A 14,267-nucleotide genomic window follows, 5' to 3' on the forward strand; every position below is an offset into this window, starting at 1 on the left:
AGAATCTGAGGCCAGAGAGAAAGTGATTGGTTCTCTAAGGGAAAGATCAGAAAAATGAACCAGTGCTATAGCAGTTGAGATAGAAAGGAAGGGTCAAATTTTGAAGATACAGAAGAAACACTAGCAGGATTTGACAACAGACTGGATGTGGACAGCAGGAAAGGGAGGAGAATCTAATACAACTCCAGGAAGGTGAACCTATAATAATAGTAATATAATATATAGAGATATACCTATCTCAGAGAACAGCAAGGGACCTTGAAAGGTCATCAAGTCCAGTTCTCTGCCTTCACTAGCAAGACCACATACTGTCCCTGACAGGTTTTTTGGTTTTTTTTTTGCTCCCCAGATCCCTAAATGGCCCCCTCAGGGACTGAACTCACAACCCTGGGTTTAGCAGGCCAATGTTCAAACCACTGAGCTATCCCTCTCCCTCTAACCTGAAGAATGGTAGAATTCTTGACACTGATACCAAAGAGACTGGAGGAAGAAAATCAGTTTTTTTTTCACCATTTCATAATAGAGTTTGAGTGAGCAACTGGGCATCCAGAAAGAAAGAAACTGACAGATATTCCCTCCTGCAAGACTGATAAGAAGAAGAGAAGTCATTGCAGAAACGGTACTGCAAAAGCAACAAGTGCTGTTGAAGTCATCCAGCATCAGGAAGATAGTATCAAGGAAGAAGAGGAAGGAACAAAAGAGCCCTAAGAGACACCAATAAAGTGCAGAAAACAGGAACAGAGTTACTACAGTATATCACAAGTCACACTGGATATAATTAAACCACACATAACTAGTATTTCCTATAAGGAGACAGTTGCCATGGCAACAAATGCAACAAGGCTTTCCTGTTCAATAACAGGCAGACATTTTATTTTTTAATGATCAGAAGCAACAGTCTCTTAAAATCTCTATTATTCTGGAAAACATTTTTAAAATCCATAGTGTTCTTCCTGGGTGTATGATATGCAGACAGAAAATTATGATTTTATTAGGTTAAGCTATTATTTTTGTAACACATTTAGTCGGCTATGCTTAGTGGTTTTTTATAAAATGGTTTACTGTTAGTTTTGTATTTTGATATATGATAACAAAACAAAAAAATTAGAAACAACAGCATTAGAGAAAAATACCAGAAAAATCAGCAGCAATCCTTTTGAGTCAAGCCTTCACCAATTGTTAGGTTACAGCTGCTTTTGCTAATGTGCAATTCAAGTTCACGCTTACAGCAACAGAAAGTGTTCTTTTACTGCCATCTAGCCTCCATTAATGAATTTACAAAATAGCTGCATGAAAAACTGACCATCGCCATAGGGAATTAAAGTAAAATTTTCAACACTTCTTTGTGAAGTACACAAATCTCACCGTTAACCTGTTGACATTTTTAGTAGTATAATGTAGAACTTAATTAGAACCACAGCCACTAGCAGAATGGCATCTTGGTACATAATTAGGGCTCCATGACACCATGGTAATACAAATGTTATGTCTAAATAAATCTGTGGAAAATAAAAATTCTGATCAATGTTATAAGACTTTTTCCAAAGAAAAAGCAAGGTTTTTACTCCAGAGGAAAATCAGCGCTATGTTTGCATTTTAGCTACAAATAATACAATACTTTAAACTAACAAGTAATAAACAATTTTCTTTGATACTCTTAACCAGAGAGCACTCACAATATGGATGATCAACTCTCTTCTACTGTCTACCAGACTGGAAGCTGGATGAGAATTGGCTACCTGATGTTCAACCTGGAGGGAAACTGCGGCAGACTGAGGTAAAAGCCTGGATAAACTGGCAGAACTTTTATCATCTGCCTAAGTTAAGCAGTTTTAACACACAGTGTTACACAAATTAACCACTCCAGGTAGCAGCAGAACCTATGGCTCTCTCCTAAAATGCAGTTGGCAGGAGGCTGTAATCTTTTCTTCTGGAGATGGACCTTGCCAGACTTTGAGAACACTTAATGGATGAAGAACTGAAAGTAAACTCTATTATAGAGCTCACCTACACTAGAAACATCTCTAAATCAGTCAACCAGTGAACAAATAATTAGAAGTTGAGGATAGAACTGAACCATGTGCCCAGTTCTTACACAAATTGTCTTGCAGTTTTAATCTGCTCAACACACTTTTTCCAAATAAAACCAAGTAAATCGATTTCTCCTGGATTGAAATTTTTGCTGCAAAAGTTGCTACCACTATAGAAAATTTCCTATCACTACATATTTTAAGGGATGGTGATATAATTACTTGCAGAGTCAAATATACTCAGTCACTGTTTATCTTAGGGATAAAATGAGAGCTGCAATTATCTTTATATACTGTTACTGACTTTGAAATGCAAAGAACACCCAAAGGAAAATATTGCTCCCTTGTGACAATTATGTACAATAAAGGCACTGAACATATGATGTGGTGATATTCTAATTGGCCACACTAGCTGACTCCCTGTCGCTGAGGGAGAAAACCTGACTCTACTGAAGTCAATGGGAGTTTTGACATTGACTTCAATAGGGCTAGGATTACACTCTGAGTTCTCTTAAAAACCTAATCAAATTAAAATTCATTCAATTTTTAGAGCTGAGGGTACAGAGGAAAACAAAATGGAGACTAAATCTTTATCAGTCACCAAGAGCACACAAATGAGTATTACAAAAAGTAAAGATTTATAAAACGCTGTTCGGCAGAACAAAGTACACACACACACACACACACACACACACACACACTCTTGTGGCTTTCTAGTGTTTTGTAAGTATTTTACATTATGCTGTAATTTTGTGAACCTGTCAACACACACATAGCTGAAAGGAACACTGATGATCTGATGGTTTTTTAAACTGACTGATTTATATTCAGTTTTCTGATAGAAGAGCTTAATTTTAAGTCCTAATATATTTATCATATTTCAAAAAGAATTTAAAGATTTTCTTGCTCCCTAGTTGATGTTTGGAAGGGCCTTTTGTACAGGCCAGAGAGCAACAACCAAACAAACTAACACTTGCATCTCTACCATTTTCTCTGTGTACACTCCTTCCTTTTCTCTTCAGTTTCAATTTATCTGCTACCTTTACTAGTACATACTCTATGCAGGGTCTGAGAAAGGTCATGTATCATATGTAAAATATTAAAATCATCAATGCGGATGACTGTGTACAAAATCAGAGACTTTTTTTTTAAATGTTATAGAAATGTTAGAGGCCACTTGTAATAGTTCGAAGAAAATTTTCAAATAGAAAATTTTAATTGCAGAAGTTCATGCTACAAACCTCACTTACAACCCTTTGAAACAAAAGGAAATACTAATTACTGTTTCTGCTCATTTGACACCTGAATTGACAGCACCATGTCAGCTATTTTATCCCCTACTTTGCGAATTTAAGAAGTGACTAATGGAAGGAAGACTGGAACTTATTAAGCAGAGATGCTATGCTAGTCTTTTTCACATCAGCTTGAATAGTAAAGATTTACTCTGTCAGTTCTAATTCAAGCTACTGCATCAGATGCACAAGCTTTCCCACTCTAAAGGAAAAAAGGTTATTTGCCAAAATAACTTGTTCACCAAATGTCATGCTTCATGGAACACAACTACAAGAGTCTTGCACCTGGTCATATAGCCATACAACCTCTTAATGCAGTATTTGACAGTTTAGGATGTGCAGGACTTGTGTGATGCATATGTTGTTGTAAAAGATATAAATACCACCTCATATAATCATCCTTCACTTTCTTCCATGCCAGGCTACAAACACTACTCAAATTTGGCTCAGCCACGCCTCTGTCACTGTACTATGTCCTCCTGCCCCCCTCCCCACTTGTTCAATTCACATCCCTTTTCAAAAGTATTTGGAAACACATCCACATAATCCTATTCCCTAAAGCAAGGAAATAATTTGGACCTCATATACTTTTCCTGGTAGGTGGCACAAACTCCCAATTATTTCCTCACTTCAGGGAAGGCGATGAAACAGATGTATTTCTAAATTCTTCTGAAATGGTTGAACAAGGTTGGGCAGGAGGACATGGTACAGTATCTGGCTCCATCTCTCAGATTAGGGTTTTACTGGTGCAATCTCCATATTGAGCTGATATTGATACACGTTCTCCCTTTCCTCTGTCTGTATGTCCCTCTCTCTCTAGAAGCTATAGGACTGATGTGTAGGGGAAGTTCTCATGAGCCCAATCTTACCCCTGTCCTCCAAAAATCTCTGGGAATGAACTTAATACCTGGTCCTCCCACTTCCACCTCCCATCCCATTTCTAGGGCATGCACATGGATGTCTTTAAAGTATCTGCTTCCCTGGCCATGGGTTTACGCTCCTCCCCCCACCCCCACCCATTCCCTTTGAATATTCCAGGAAGCCACTCTTTGGAAACAGAAGAAATAAGGTAGGGCTGGCTCCCTGTGAAGCAGCTCTTAACCATGCACTGCTTTTAACAGAAGAAGGATCACACTTACTTTAGAAATGCGATCTGAACTAAACAAGGTGGCTCAGAAGGACATGACACAGTGATGGAGTAGCTCCTGGGGCAAATATGAGTGAGTGGCATTGCAACTTAGCACACTTGCCATAAATTTGAATGATGTGAGCAACTATAAAAAGTTGAAGTGTATAATAACAGTCGCTAACTGCATGGCATCTTGATTAAAAACTGGAATGATACAAAAACAAGGCACTCGTTAAATGAACTTTAACTGATACATCGAAAAATATAATTAAAAAAAGGGAAATAGTCAAGTGGATGAGTTTCTAGTAAGGTCCCGCAGGGATTAGTTCTTGGCCCTATACTTTCTTAATACTGTTAGCACTGACTTGGCAAAAACAAAATTAACAAAAACTGGGGGAATGGTAAACAATGGACAAGTCACCAATATAGAGCAATATGGATTTTTTTGGTAAGCTGTTTGCCTGCATCCAATATGCATTTCAATATGGCCAAATGTAAGGTCATACATTTAGGAACAAAAAATGTAGGGCACACAGGTAGGATGGAGAACTGTATCCTGGGAAGTAGGAACTATGAATAAGATTTGGGGATAGGCAAGAATGGGACTGCAGGAGGGGTGATGATGGACAAATCGGCAGATGGTGACAAAGTCCCAGAGCAACGCTGTGGCCAGAATGACTAATGCAATCTGTAGACATATAAACAGGGAATCTCAAGTAAGAACATTATATTGCCTCTATTTGACATGGATTTAACTGCTACCAGAATTGCATCCACACGTCAACAAGGATGTGGGTATATTTGAGATGGTTCAGTGACGAGCCACAAACGGTGGATAAAAATCAAGTCAGATTTTTTTTTATTAAAAAAATTGATAATTAAAACTATCAAAAAAAACACATAATAGCTCAAAGATATCTCATCCTGGAATAGGGATTATAAATTCTAATTCTATAGTATGAGACAATATATTGAAGCAATGTTTAAGAAAAGTTTTGTAAATAAGTTCCAATAGTTCATGGATTAGGGACCCAATCTTATGGGGTTCCAGGGGCATCTGTATAGATTATTTAGGTTAATCTTTCTATCTACTCAACAGGACTCAGTGCTCAGTCTAGAAGATACCATCAAAGATGATTAGTTTTGCAGCTCTCAAACTGTGGATTTGTGTATCCAGAGATGGCAAAAATGTTTTTAAATGAACAAGCAACATATAGAAGTGAGAAATAACAGACCTCAACCTTATTGTCCTGCTGCAAGTTTGTGTACACACAGTCAATCCCTTACCGCTATCTTCTTCTACAAGGCCATTTCCTGGTTCATACCAGTTCCCTAGAACATGGTCTTCTGGCCCTCTCTACTCTGACAAGGGCCAGTATACCCCATTACTTGCATCCCTTTTGTCATATGAAAGAATTTCACTAATGTCATGCCTATGAAACTTTAGTTCTGTAGTCCCTTTAAACAGGACAGGTTCAGTAAAGAGGCTATATGAGTTCATATGATAAGGTGTCTTGTCACAGCATTCCACTAGGTGAAATATCCAAATGCAAGTCACCAAAACACCTTTGTCAAGGTATTTTTCCCCCAGTTTGAACTTTAGTGTCCAAAAGTGGGGACCTGCATGGACCCTTCTAATTCCTAGCTTAGATCTGATAGCGCTGCCACCAGCCAAAATATACTGTTTGGCACACTTTCTGTTCCCCCAAAACCTTCCCTGGGGAACCCAAGACCCAAACCCCTTGGGTCTTAAAACCAGGAGAAATAAACCATCCCCCCTCCTTTCCCCTCCCAGACCTTCCCCTCCCTGGGTACCCTGAAACTACACTATCCAAACTCCATGATCTAAAACAAGAGAATAACCTTCCCCCACCAATCCGGGTATTCATACATATCCCCTTGGTCTTAAAAAGGGGTAAAAAATCAATCAGTTCTTAAAAAAAGAAAAGCTTTAATTAAGAAAGAAAAATAAAAATTATTCTCTGTAAAATCAGGATGAAAATGTTACAGTATCAAGATCATATCTCTAGAGACTCCTCCGCCTAGCCTGAGATTCAAAGTTACAGCAAACAGAGGTAAAAATCCTTCCAGCAAAGTACACATTCACAAGTTAAGAAAACAAACATAAGATTAATCCGCCTTTTCTAGCTAGTACTTACTATTTTGAACATGAGAGACTGTTTCAGAAAGATTGGAGAAACCTGGGGTGCACATCTGGTCCCTCTTAGCCCCAAGAGCTAACAACGAACAAAAAAAACAACACAAACAAAAACTTCCCTCCACCAAGATTTGAAAGCAGCTTGGCCCCCGATTGCTCCTCTGGTCAGATGTCAGCCAGGTTTACTGAGCTTCTTAACCCTTTACAGGTAAGAGAGACATTAACCCTTAACTATCTGTTTATGACAACCTTTATGAACAAATATAAACCAAATACTTGGTCAACTGTTCTCATAATGGATGTATATAGTGCACTAAGTATTTCAGTTTGTCCTTTTCTATTAGGGGATGTTTTAAACAGTTCTAGTTGCATTTCAAACATTGAGTTGTTCATATTAAGCCATAATTGTAATGTATATAATTTACTTGAAAGTATTAGCTGTAATAGAAAAGGGTAAGTGGAAAGGGAGTCCCTAGACAATTTTAATATCCAAAGCAGAAAAAGTAAAAGTACACATTTTAAAACTCTACATACATTTGACCAAATAACACCATGTTACTTGATTCTTGCCTGCAGTTTGATGTACCTCTTTCTCTCTCTCTTCCCCATGGTTTAAATTAAGCAAGGATATAGAAAAATTTAGATTGAACACAAATTGTACAAAGGTGTTACATTAAACAGCTCTTATTTAGATTTATGATGGTATCAATTTGAAATGTCAAATTAAAAATTGGGAGTTTGCTTCCCAGAAGGATCTTACAGCATAAGTGAAATACTTTTAAAAATCTAAGACAAGCTAATAGATACTAAATGATTTGTAAGTAATTAAGTTACAGTAATGGAAATGTAAAAAGAGTACCATGGCTAATTAACCTTACACAATATCATTCATTTTAGTAAGTTACTTTTTTTGTTTGTTTAATTTGAGGGGAAAGTTTAAAACAAGTAACTTTCTTCAACACCATATTTCAGCCTGATCATTTAAACCTTTAAAAAGGTGGGCAATGTTTAACTTGAAAAGGGGTTTGTTGCATCTAATAGATGCTAATCTCTTTCCAACAGAGATTTAGTCACTGAGGAAATCGAAGTATCAGGAGATTCCAGAGATATCCTCAACCTGAGCCAGTACAAGATCTTCAACTAGAATTTACTCCTCTTGGGCTTCTTTGCGCGGGAAAATGATATTTTATTTAAAAACCCACAATATTAAACACAACTTAGCACTCAGTGTAGATAAAAACTGGCATTTAATATTGTGTCTGCTGCTCCTGACTGACAACCAGCTGACAACATTAAACACAGTCCTTATATACAAACATGTTAACATTTTTTCACACAGTGTCATCTTGCAGTGTAGAGAAACCATTTTAGTCATCAAAAATTTAATCTTTATTTTCAACATATTCAGGACACAAAGTAAAACTATTAATTATCTCAAGCTTGCCAAGGTAGAAAGGACACAATAATTTTAAGGATGGTCTGGGGGGTGAGTGGGGTGATGTTTTGAGAAACCTTTTAACACTAACAACTACCCGGTTTTTGTTTAAGTGAAAGAAGTCAGGAAGAATGTCCATTTATGTTGTGTATTTCAGGCTATTGTTAATTCAATTAATATTTTTAAAAGGAGTTTCCAAATAAAATACTCAAAGAATTAGCAATTTTTGTATGTATTATACAAGACTAACCTTATTGGGAGGAAAATATTGACAGTTCAGTCCAAGGTCATATTTCAAAGGAGGAGATAATGAGAGGTTTTGTTTACTGTGCTCCTATGAAATTACATGATTTCGCTTTCAATAGCTATTACAAAGGTCACTGTGGAATCTGTCAGGCAGTTAACCCTCAGTTACGTGTGAATACCACATTCTTACTGGGGAGAAGCTAATTCTTGAAAGCTGATACTTGAATAAGCATAATAAGCAAATCTGCAATAAAATATGTTACCAGGAAAAACAGGGGTACAATGAACTTGTTAGAGTAATAAGCACCCAAGCATACCTTCGTGCTTAGTACTATAAATTGAAAATCTTGTCTTATCAAGTTTACAGAGATATAATAGTTTAGAACCACATTTAAGACTTTTACGTCTATTTTTGTAATCACACCCTTTACAAATTTCCCGTCTCTTTTCTTAATAACAAGCCAGATTTTTATTACAATTACTTGCCCAGTGACATTGGTATCAGGAGGCCCTTTGACTATAGGAATATCTTGGTCCCTATTTCCAAGCCTGCTGGTGACAGGACATACGTGAAAGCCCACAACAGGCAAGAACCTTAAATCATACCCCTCAGTTCTTTTAATAGTCAACACATTAGGCAGGATCCCATCTCCCATCAAAACAGCAACTGAGGGGTATTTAAGTGAATGTAAACTTTTGTTAGCAAGTTGCACAGTTCAACTTGTGATATTACACAGTTTTTAATACTGTCTTCAATATTGCCACCAGAACTGGCCTTTGACGCATCAATTTTCTCTCACTGAAATAAAGTGAATAAAAAAAGGGACAGTATCAGCACATTGGTGCTATCACGGCAGTGAGGATCAGCAGCTGTCAAAAGTAACAGAGATTGTAAAAACCGCTTTTAGTTGTTTTAAAAAGGCATTTGTTGAGAAATTCATGTAATCCGTTGAACTAAATTTGCAAATAGTCCATGTGGGCTGATTTTTAGTCTAAATGTGACTAGTTGGGGAAAATCTATGTACAACTTATGAATTATAGTGGCAAAATCGTGGTATCATAGAAAATCTCTATGTGGATGTGCAATCACACATTTTGTGACATTGGCTTTAGCACATCTCTGCCAGACCAGAAACAATAGTCAGTTGTTAAACTTTAATGGCCACCTATTCGTGGCAACACCTTGAGACAGCTAGTTGGCTGAAACTGGAAGAAACTAGTCCCTCCAATTTCTCTGTAGGAAGGGAGCAGAAAATCCTCAGCAGTAGAACAAAGAAACCAGGTGGGGACATATAAACTCAAGGAACTCAGTCACACAAGAAACCTTAGACACGAGAGAGGTGCATGCTTTCATAGTAAGGGTGTCCTGTTTAACTGCAGGACCAGCCGAGGTCAGAGAAATCAACCCGACCAAGAGAGGCTCGATGATTCTGAAGCAAAACTGCATGAGAAGGATCCCAGAAGACTCTGTACAAGCCCCAAAAAACCTCTCTAGAGTAGTGAGAAAACTGAGGCAGAGAAACGCATATAGGTGTACTTATTATTTTGTTTAGATCTGTCTCTCTCTCCTGCTAAGTTAAGAGTAATGATGTTTAGAATCCTGCATGAAGTAAGTCTGTCTATCTGCCTTCATTATTGCATGCCTCTGAATGCTATATTGTAAGCCCAGAGTACCCACACAGCTGGAATTATAGGAAAGGATGTGCTTAAACTATAGAAAAGCTGAGGGGTTAACACTGGTCCCAGGAATTAGGCAACTGGACGGCCGTGTCTGAGCACGGAATGCTAGACATAGGATCTGCATGCCAAGAGTGAGAGACCCCAGCCAGAGGCTGTATCTGGACTCTGTTCACACTCAGGAGGCTTAAAAAGCACACAGCCTGGTGAGTGTCCAGTCAGTGAGGGAACTATAGTGTGGAAACAAGAGGAATTTAGCTCATAAAAATGTAATTTATCCTCAGATACTTTGCAAAGTATCCAAGGAGATCAAAGACTTTATGAACATTCATATTAGTCTGCAGGACAAATTTAGAAAACTTCACACTGCTTCTTGTAACATTAAAGTATTACAACTTTTCTCCTATCTCACATAAAATGGAGAGCCTATACTAGCTACAAGCACCACATCTGTCACATTCTAGAGAACTAATGCCACTAATCTGAATGTTCTCCCAAGAATCAAGAACTTGTGATGTGCTGGTCAGTCAGACATTTTATTCCCACATGGTGCATGCTGTCTAAACTTGGATTTTTCATCTTCCTCTGTCATGACAAAGATCAGCAGAACTGAGAAGTGTTTCAAAGTCCTGCAATGGCATTGACAACCACCAGCTTGGAACCACAGAGGTGCATATATCTAGGACCGCTAAATGGACTTATTCCTTTTTTTAAAAAAGAATTAATGCAACATTAACTAAGGGAACACAGAGAAGATAGTTGCAGTATTGGTCTTCTATCTTAACACCTGTTGCATATAAACAAGGAAACCAAAAGTGGTTGCGTCACCAACTTACACAGCCTTGCACCTAACATCCTGATCCAGCAGAGGGCATACACACAGACAGCCCCTAGAATCACTGCTTTCTGGATGGCTCACATATATTCTCACTCAAGAGCACAGTTCTGCAGAACAGAAAACAAAGGTTTTTCTTCAAATGATCATGGTTACTTCTGCATTTTCAAGCTAAAAATAATTAGTGGTTTATCCTGAAGTAATAGAGATAAAATTTAGTGCTGTATACAGTAACTGCAACCACAGCTGGCAAACAATGACCACTAAAAGGAAATTCAAAACGCATTGAGAGTTACAACTTCTCCCACAAATTCTAAGAACGTGGCTGAAAATGTCTATGCACTGCAAGAATAAAAGCAGCATTATTGCTATTTCCCCCTTTAAAGCTGAAACTTCAAAGTACATGAAGCACTAAAATTGTGACAAAGAACTAATTTTAAAAAGGAGGTCAAACCCAGAAATAAAGAATATGAAAAATGACATGAATATCTAAATTCAGAGATGAACCCTGCTCAGGGAACAAAAGCCTTGTAATAGCTATCAAGCCCTAAGCAGCAGCAATCTACTTACAGCAGATACAGGAAAGGAGAGAGGAAAAAAAATCTCATTACATTAATGCCACAACACTCAAGACACTCACCACAAGGAATTTTTATAAATTAGTAAATGATCTTATTAATGCCATTCACTACTTCTCTTCCATTGTTTTCATTGAAAGTGTGTGTAAACATGCTTCTATTGAACAAACACTTCAGAGTATATTTTCTGTTCAAAATTGTGTACAACTCCCACTGGCAGTGATCCAAGTTATACATATGCATCAAGAAATTAGCCAAACAGATCAAAGACCTAGGGAAGCAGAATTCTTTACTTCAGAAAATATCTACTAGAATATGTTAAGTTTCTCAAAATGTATATAATAAATAAGTATATTCAATATTTACTACATCAAGATGTATAGAGCACAGGATGTAGTATCAGGATACCATTTACTTGTTTAACAGCTCACACATGACTAAGATTTTTGAAGGGACACTATTTTACTCAGGACATCTTTTGGACTGTCTTAATTTTTTTGATAAATTTTTAACATTAACAGTTACACAGCCTCTTTCATCCACAGAATTTGAAAGTGCTATATATGATCGTGCAATTCACCACAGGAAATTGGCAGCTGTTTAAGAGAGCCCAGAAACATTACACAATAGGTTAAAGATACATAGTGAATACCATCATAGGTAGATGAAACTTCTCAGCGGAATTTGGCTAGGACCACAGCGGTCCTCAGTGGAACCAGAATAGAGCACTGACTATGCAGAATCACCAACTACTTATCACCAACACCACTTCAACATAAAAGTCTTCCCTGGATGACTCCCAGCCTAGCACTGATCAAGAATGATCCTGCTTACTTTTTGAAGTATGACTAAGTCAGTCAAAGATGATGATCTGGCTGAAGTTTCTGTATTTGTTTAACATATCAAAAAATGTAATCCTACTGGAGACATAACAACAAAAATACCAGTGGATACTAACCACATTTGTCACACACTCTCCAACATGGAGGAAAATTAGTGCACGTTACCTATTCCTGCTTACAGCCCTATAGACAAATGTGACTCTTCTGGAAAGGATCAGTAAGTCAGGCCTTCTCAGTTGAGTGACATGTCACTCTTGTTCCACAGATATGAAACCGTGAAGCAAAGGATGAGCAAGACACGGTGTGCCACAAACACAAACATTTCTCAAAAAAAATGTAACGCTTTTGAAATGCCTCTTTAGCACACTAGGAAGTCTGAGGCTGGCTGCCTGAACGTAGGTGGAAAGTCAGTAGTGGTTCTGAACCTTCCCACTGATACTGAACAACATTTCAGTTCCAGACAGACACAAGTAAGAGCCATACTACCAAGCACGCCACCTTCACCTGCTCTGGAAATGGAGTCTCAGATGAAGGCAGATGATCCCTCCTACTACATATTAAGCCACCAATCACTGCAGGTGTTTAACTCATACACAAACTCTAGACATTAAAGCCCTGTCCTAGTGAGGCAGCCAGAGTTGCAGTCTCCAAAAGAGGTGTCCTATGATCTAGAAAGCTTGCTGACAGTGAGATGAAATATAGGTTCGAAGGGGATTTATTTAACAGATTGACAGGCCAGAGGAACTCGTTATTCCTGTTCCCAAGAACAAGCTTTACCTCAGGCTAAAGGGACTGAGATCAACTCCTCATCCTCTATGCTCCTAGGCTGACCGGAAACATTGAACATGCCAATTTGAGGAAAATAAGCCCGTTGTTGTGTTCCTTTAGCACCACATTGGAGGAGGAAGGTAGTATTCTAACCAAGCTCAGTCCACAATATCAGCAGTATGTAAATATTAAATATTTCACTATTACTTTTAAAAATGCACATTAGCTATAATACACTCCCATTTATTTACATTCGGAGGGCATCCAAAACTTTTGGAAAACCAGGTATTCAGATAAACAGAAGTGCTATTAACTAACATAGTGCTACATGAAGGATACACTGTGGATTTGGATAGCTAGGATTTTCAGATAAAGGGAATTCAGATAACTGGAGTTAAAGGTTATTCTTATTGTAAATCCTTCATCATTAGGTAGGCTCAGAATTTCTAGATTAGGATATATTTTACAAAAATAATTTAAGGAGTAATGAGGAAACAAAAATTCTGTGAAAATGAACACTTTCTGCAATATATTAAGCTAACAAAAATCTCAAAGAGCTGTAAGAACATATACATACTATGCTGTTCATTTCTGAAGACTCATAACTTCCACATGGATGGACACTCCCAATGGGCTCCAACCCTTCTTCGTCCCACATATATGTTCCATCGGAACTATCAGATGGAGAAAGTTCAAAAGAGGAGCCAGCTCTGTAGTCCATGTCTGGAGAAATCAAGTTGTTCCCAATAGTATGTTTTGTGTTTTCATTCTTGTCATCTACTGCTTAAATAAAAACAAAAACAGTCAATAATCCAAATAATTTAGATTAAAATTAGCACTTATGTTTTGTGTTTTTAGCATGTAAAAGGATCTGAATGGAAGCGGTGGCAATGAATATTAAAACATTCTCTTAAGTCAGCAATGCTAAGCTTAGGGGAAAAAACAACTTTTCCTCCCCTAGTCTTAGGATGTTATAAACTCAATATACCCAAAAGTACCTTCTACCAACTTCCCATATTTTTCCTCTTCCAGCCCTGTAACAATTCTAACAGAGTGAAAAGCATTTCTTAAAGAGAACAAGTGACTTAAAACATTGTTAATTACTCAAGTATGCTGAGCCCAGACAGAGATTTCAACGGGCAGAATAGTAATACCTCTCAAGAGAAAGGAAAACTTGTGCAATGAAATGCTCATTAGTAAGCAGAATATAAGATATTAAAAAATTCAATAACTGTGCCAAACAATTTCTCCTTATGCAAAAGAACTTAACAAAAGTT

General features: G+C 37.6%; 1 protein-coding gene across 1 annotated transcript in view; it reads right to left on the reverse strand.

Moving 5' to 3' along the window:
• CCSER2 (coiled-coil serine rich protein 2) overlaps positions 1–14,267 on the reverse strand; it is a 126,989-nt gene that overhangs the window by 86,679 nt on the left and 26,043 nt on the right. Inside the window, exon 3 of the mRNA XM_032796649.1 lies at positions 13,568–13,773. Coding sequence (XP_032652540.1) covers positions 13,568–13,773 — 206 coding nt within the window. The remainder of the gene's footprint in view (positions 1–13,567; positions 13,774–14,267) is intronic.

The sequence above is a fragment of the Chelonoidis abingdonii genome, chromosome 15, assembly GCF_003597395.2.
Source record: "Chelonoidis abingdonii isolate Lonesome George chromosome 15, CheloAbing_2.0, whole genome shotgun sequence".
Classification (NCBI taxonomy): domain Eukaryota; kingdom Metazoa; phylum Chordata; order Testudines; family Testudinidae; genus Chelonoidis; species Chelonoidis abingdonii.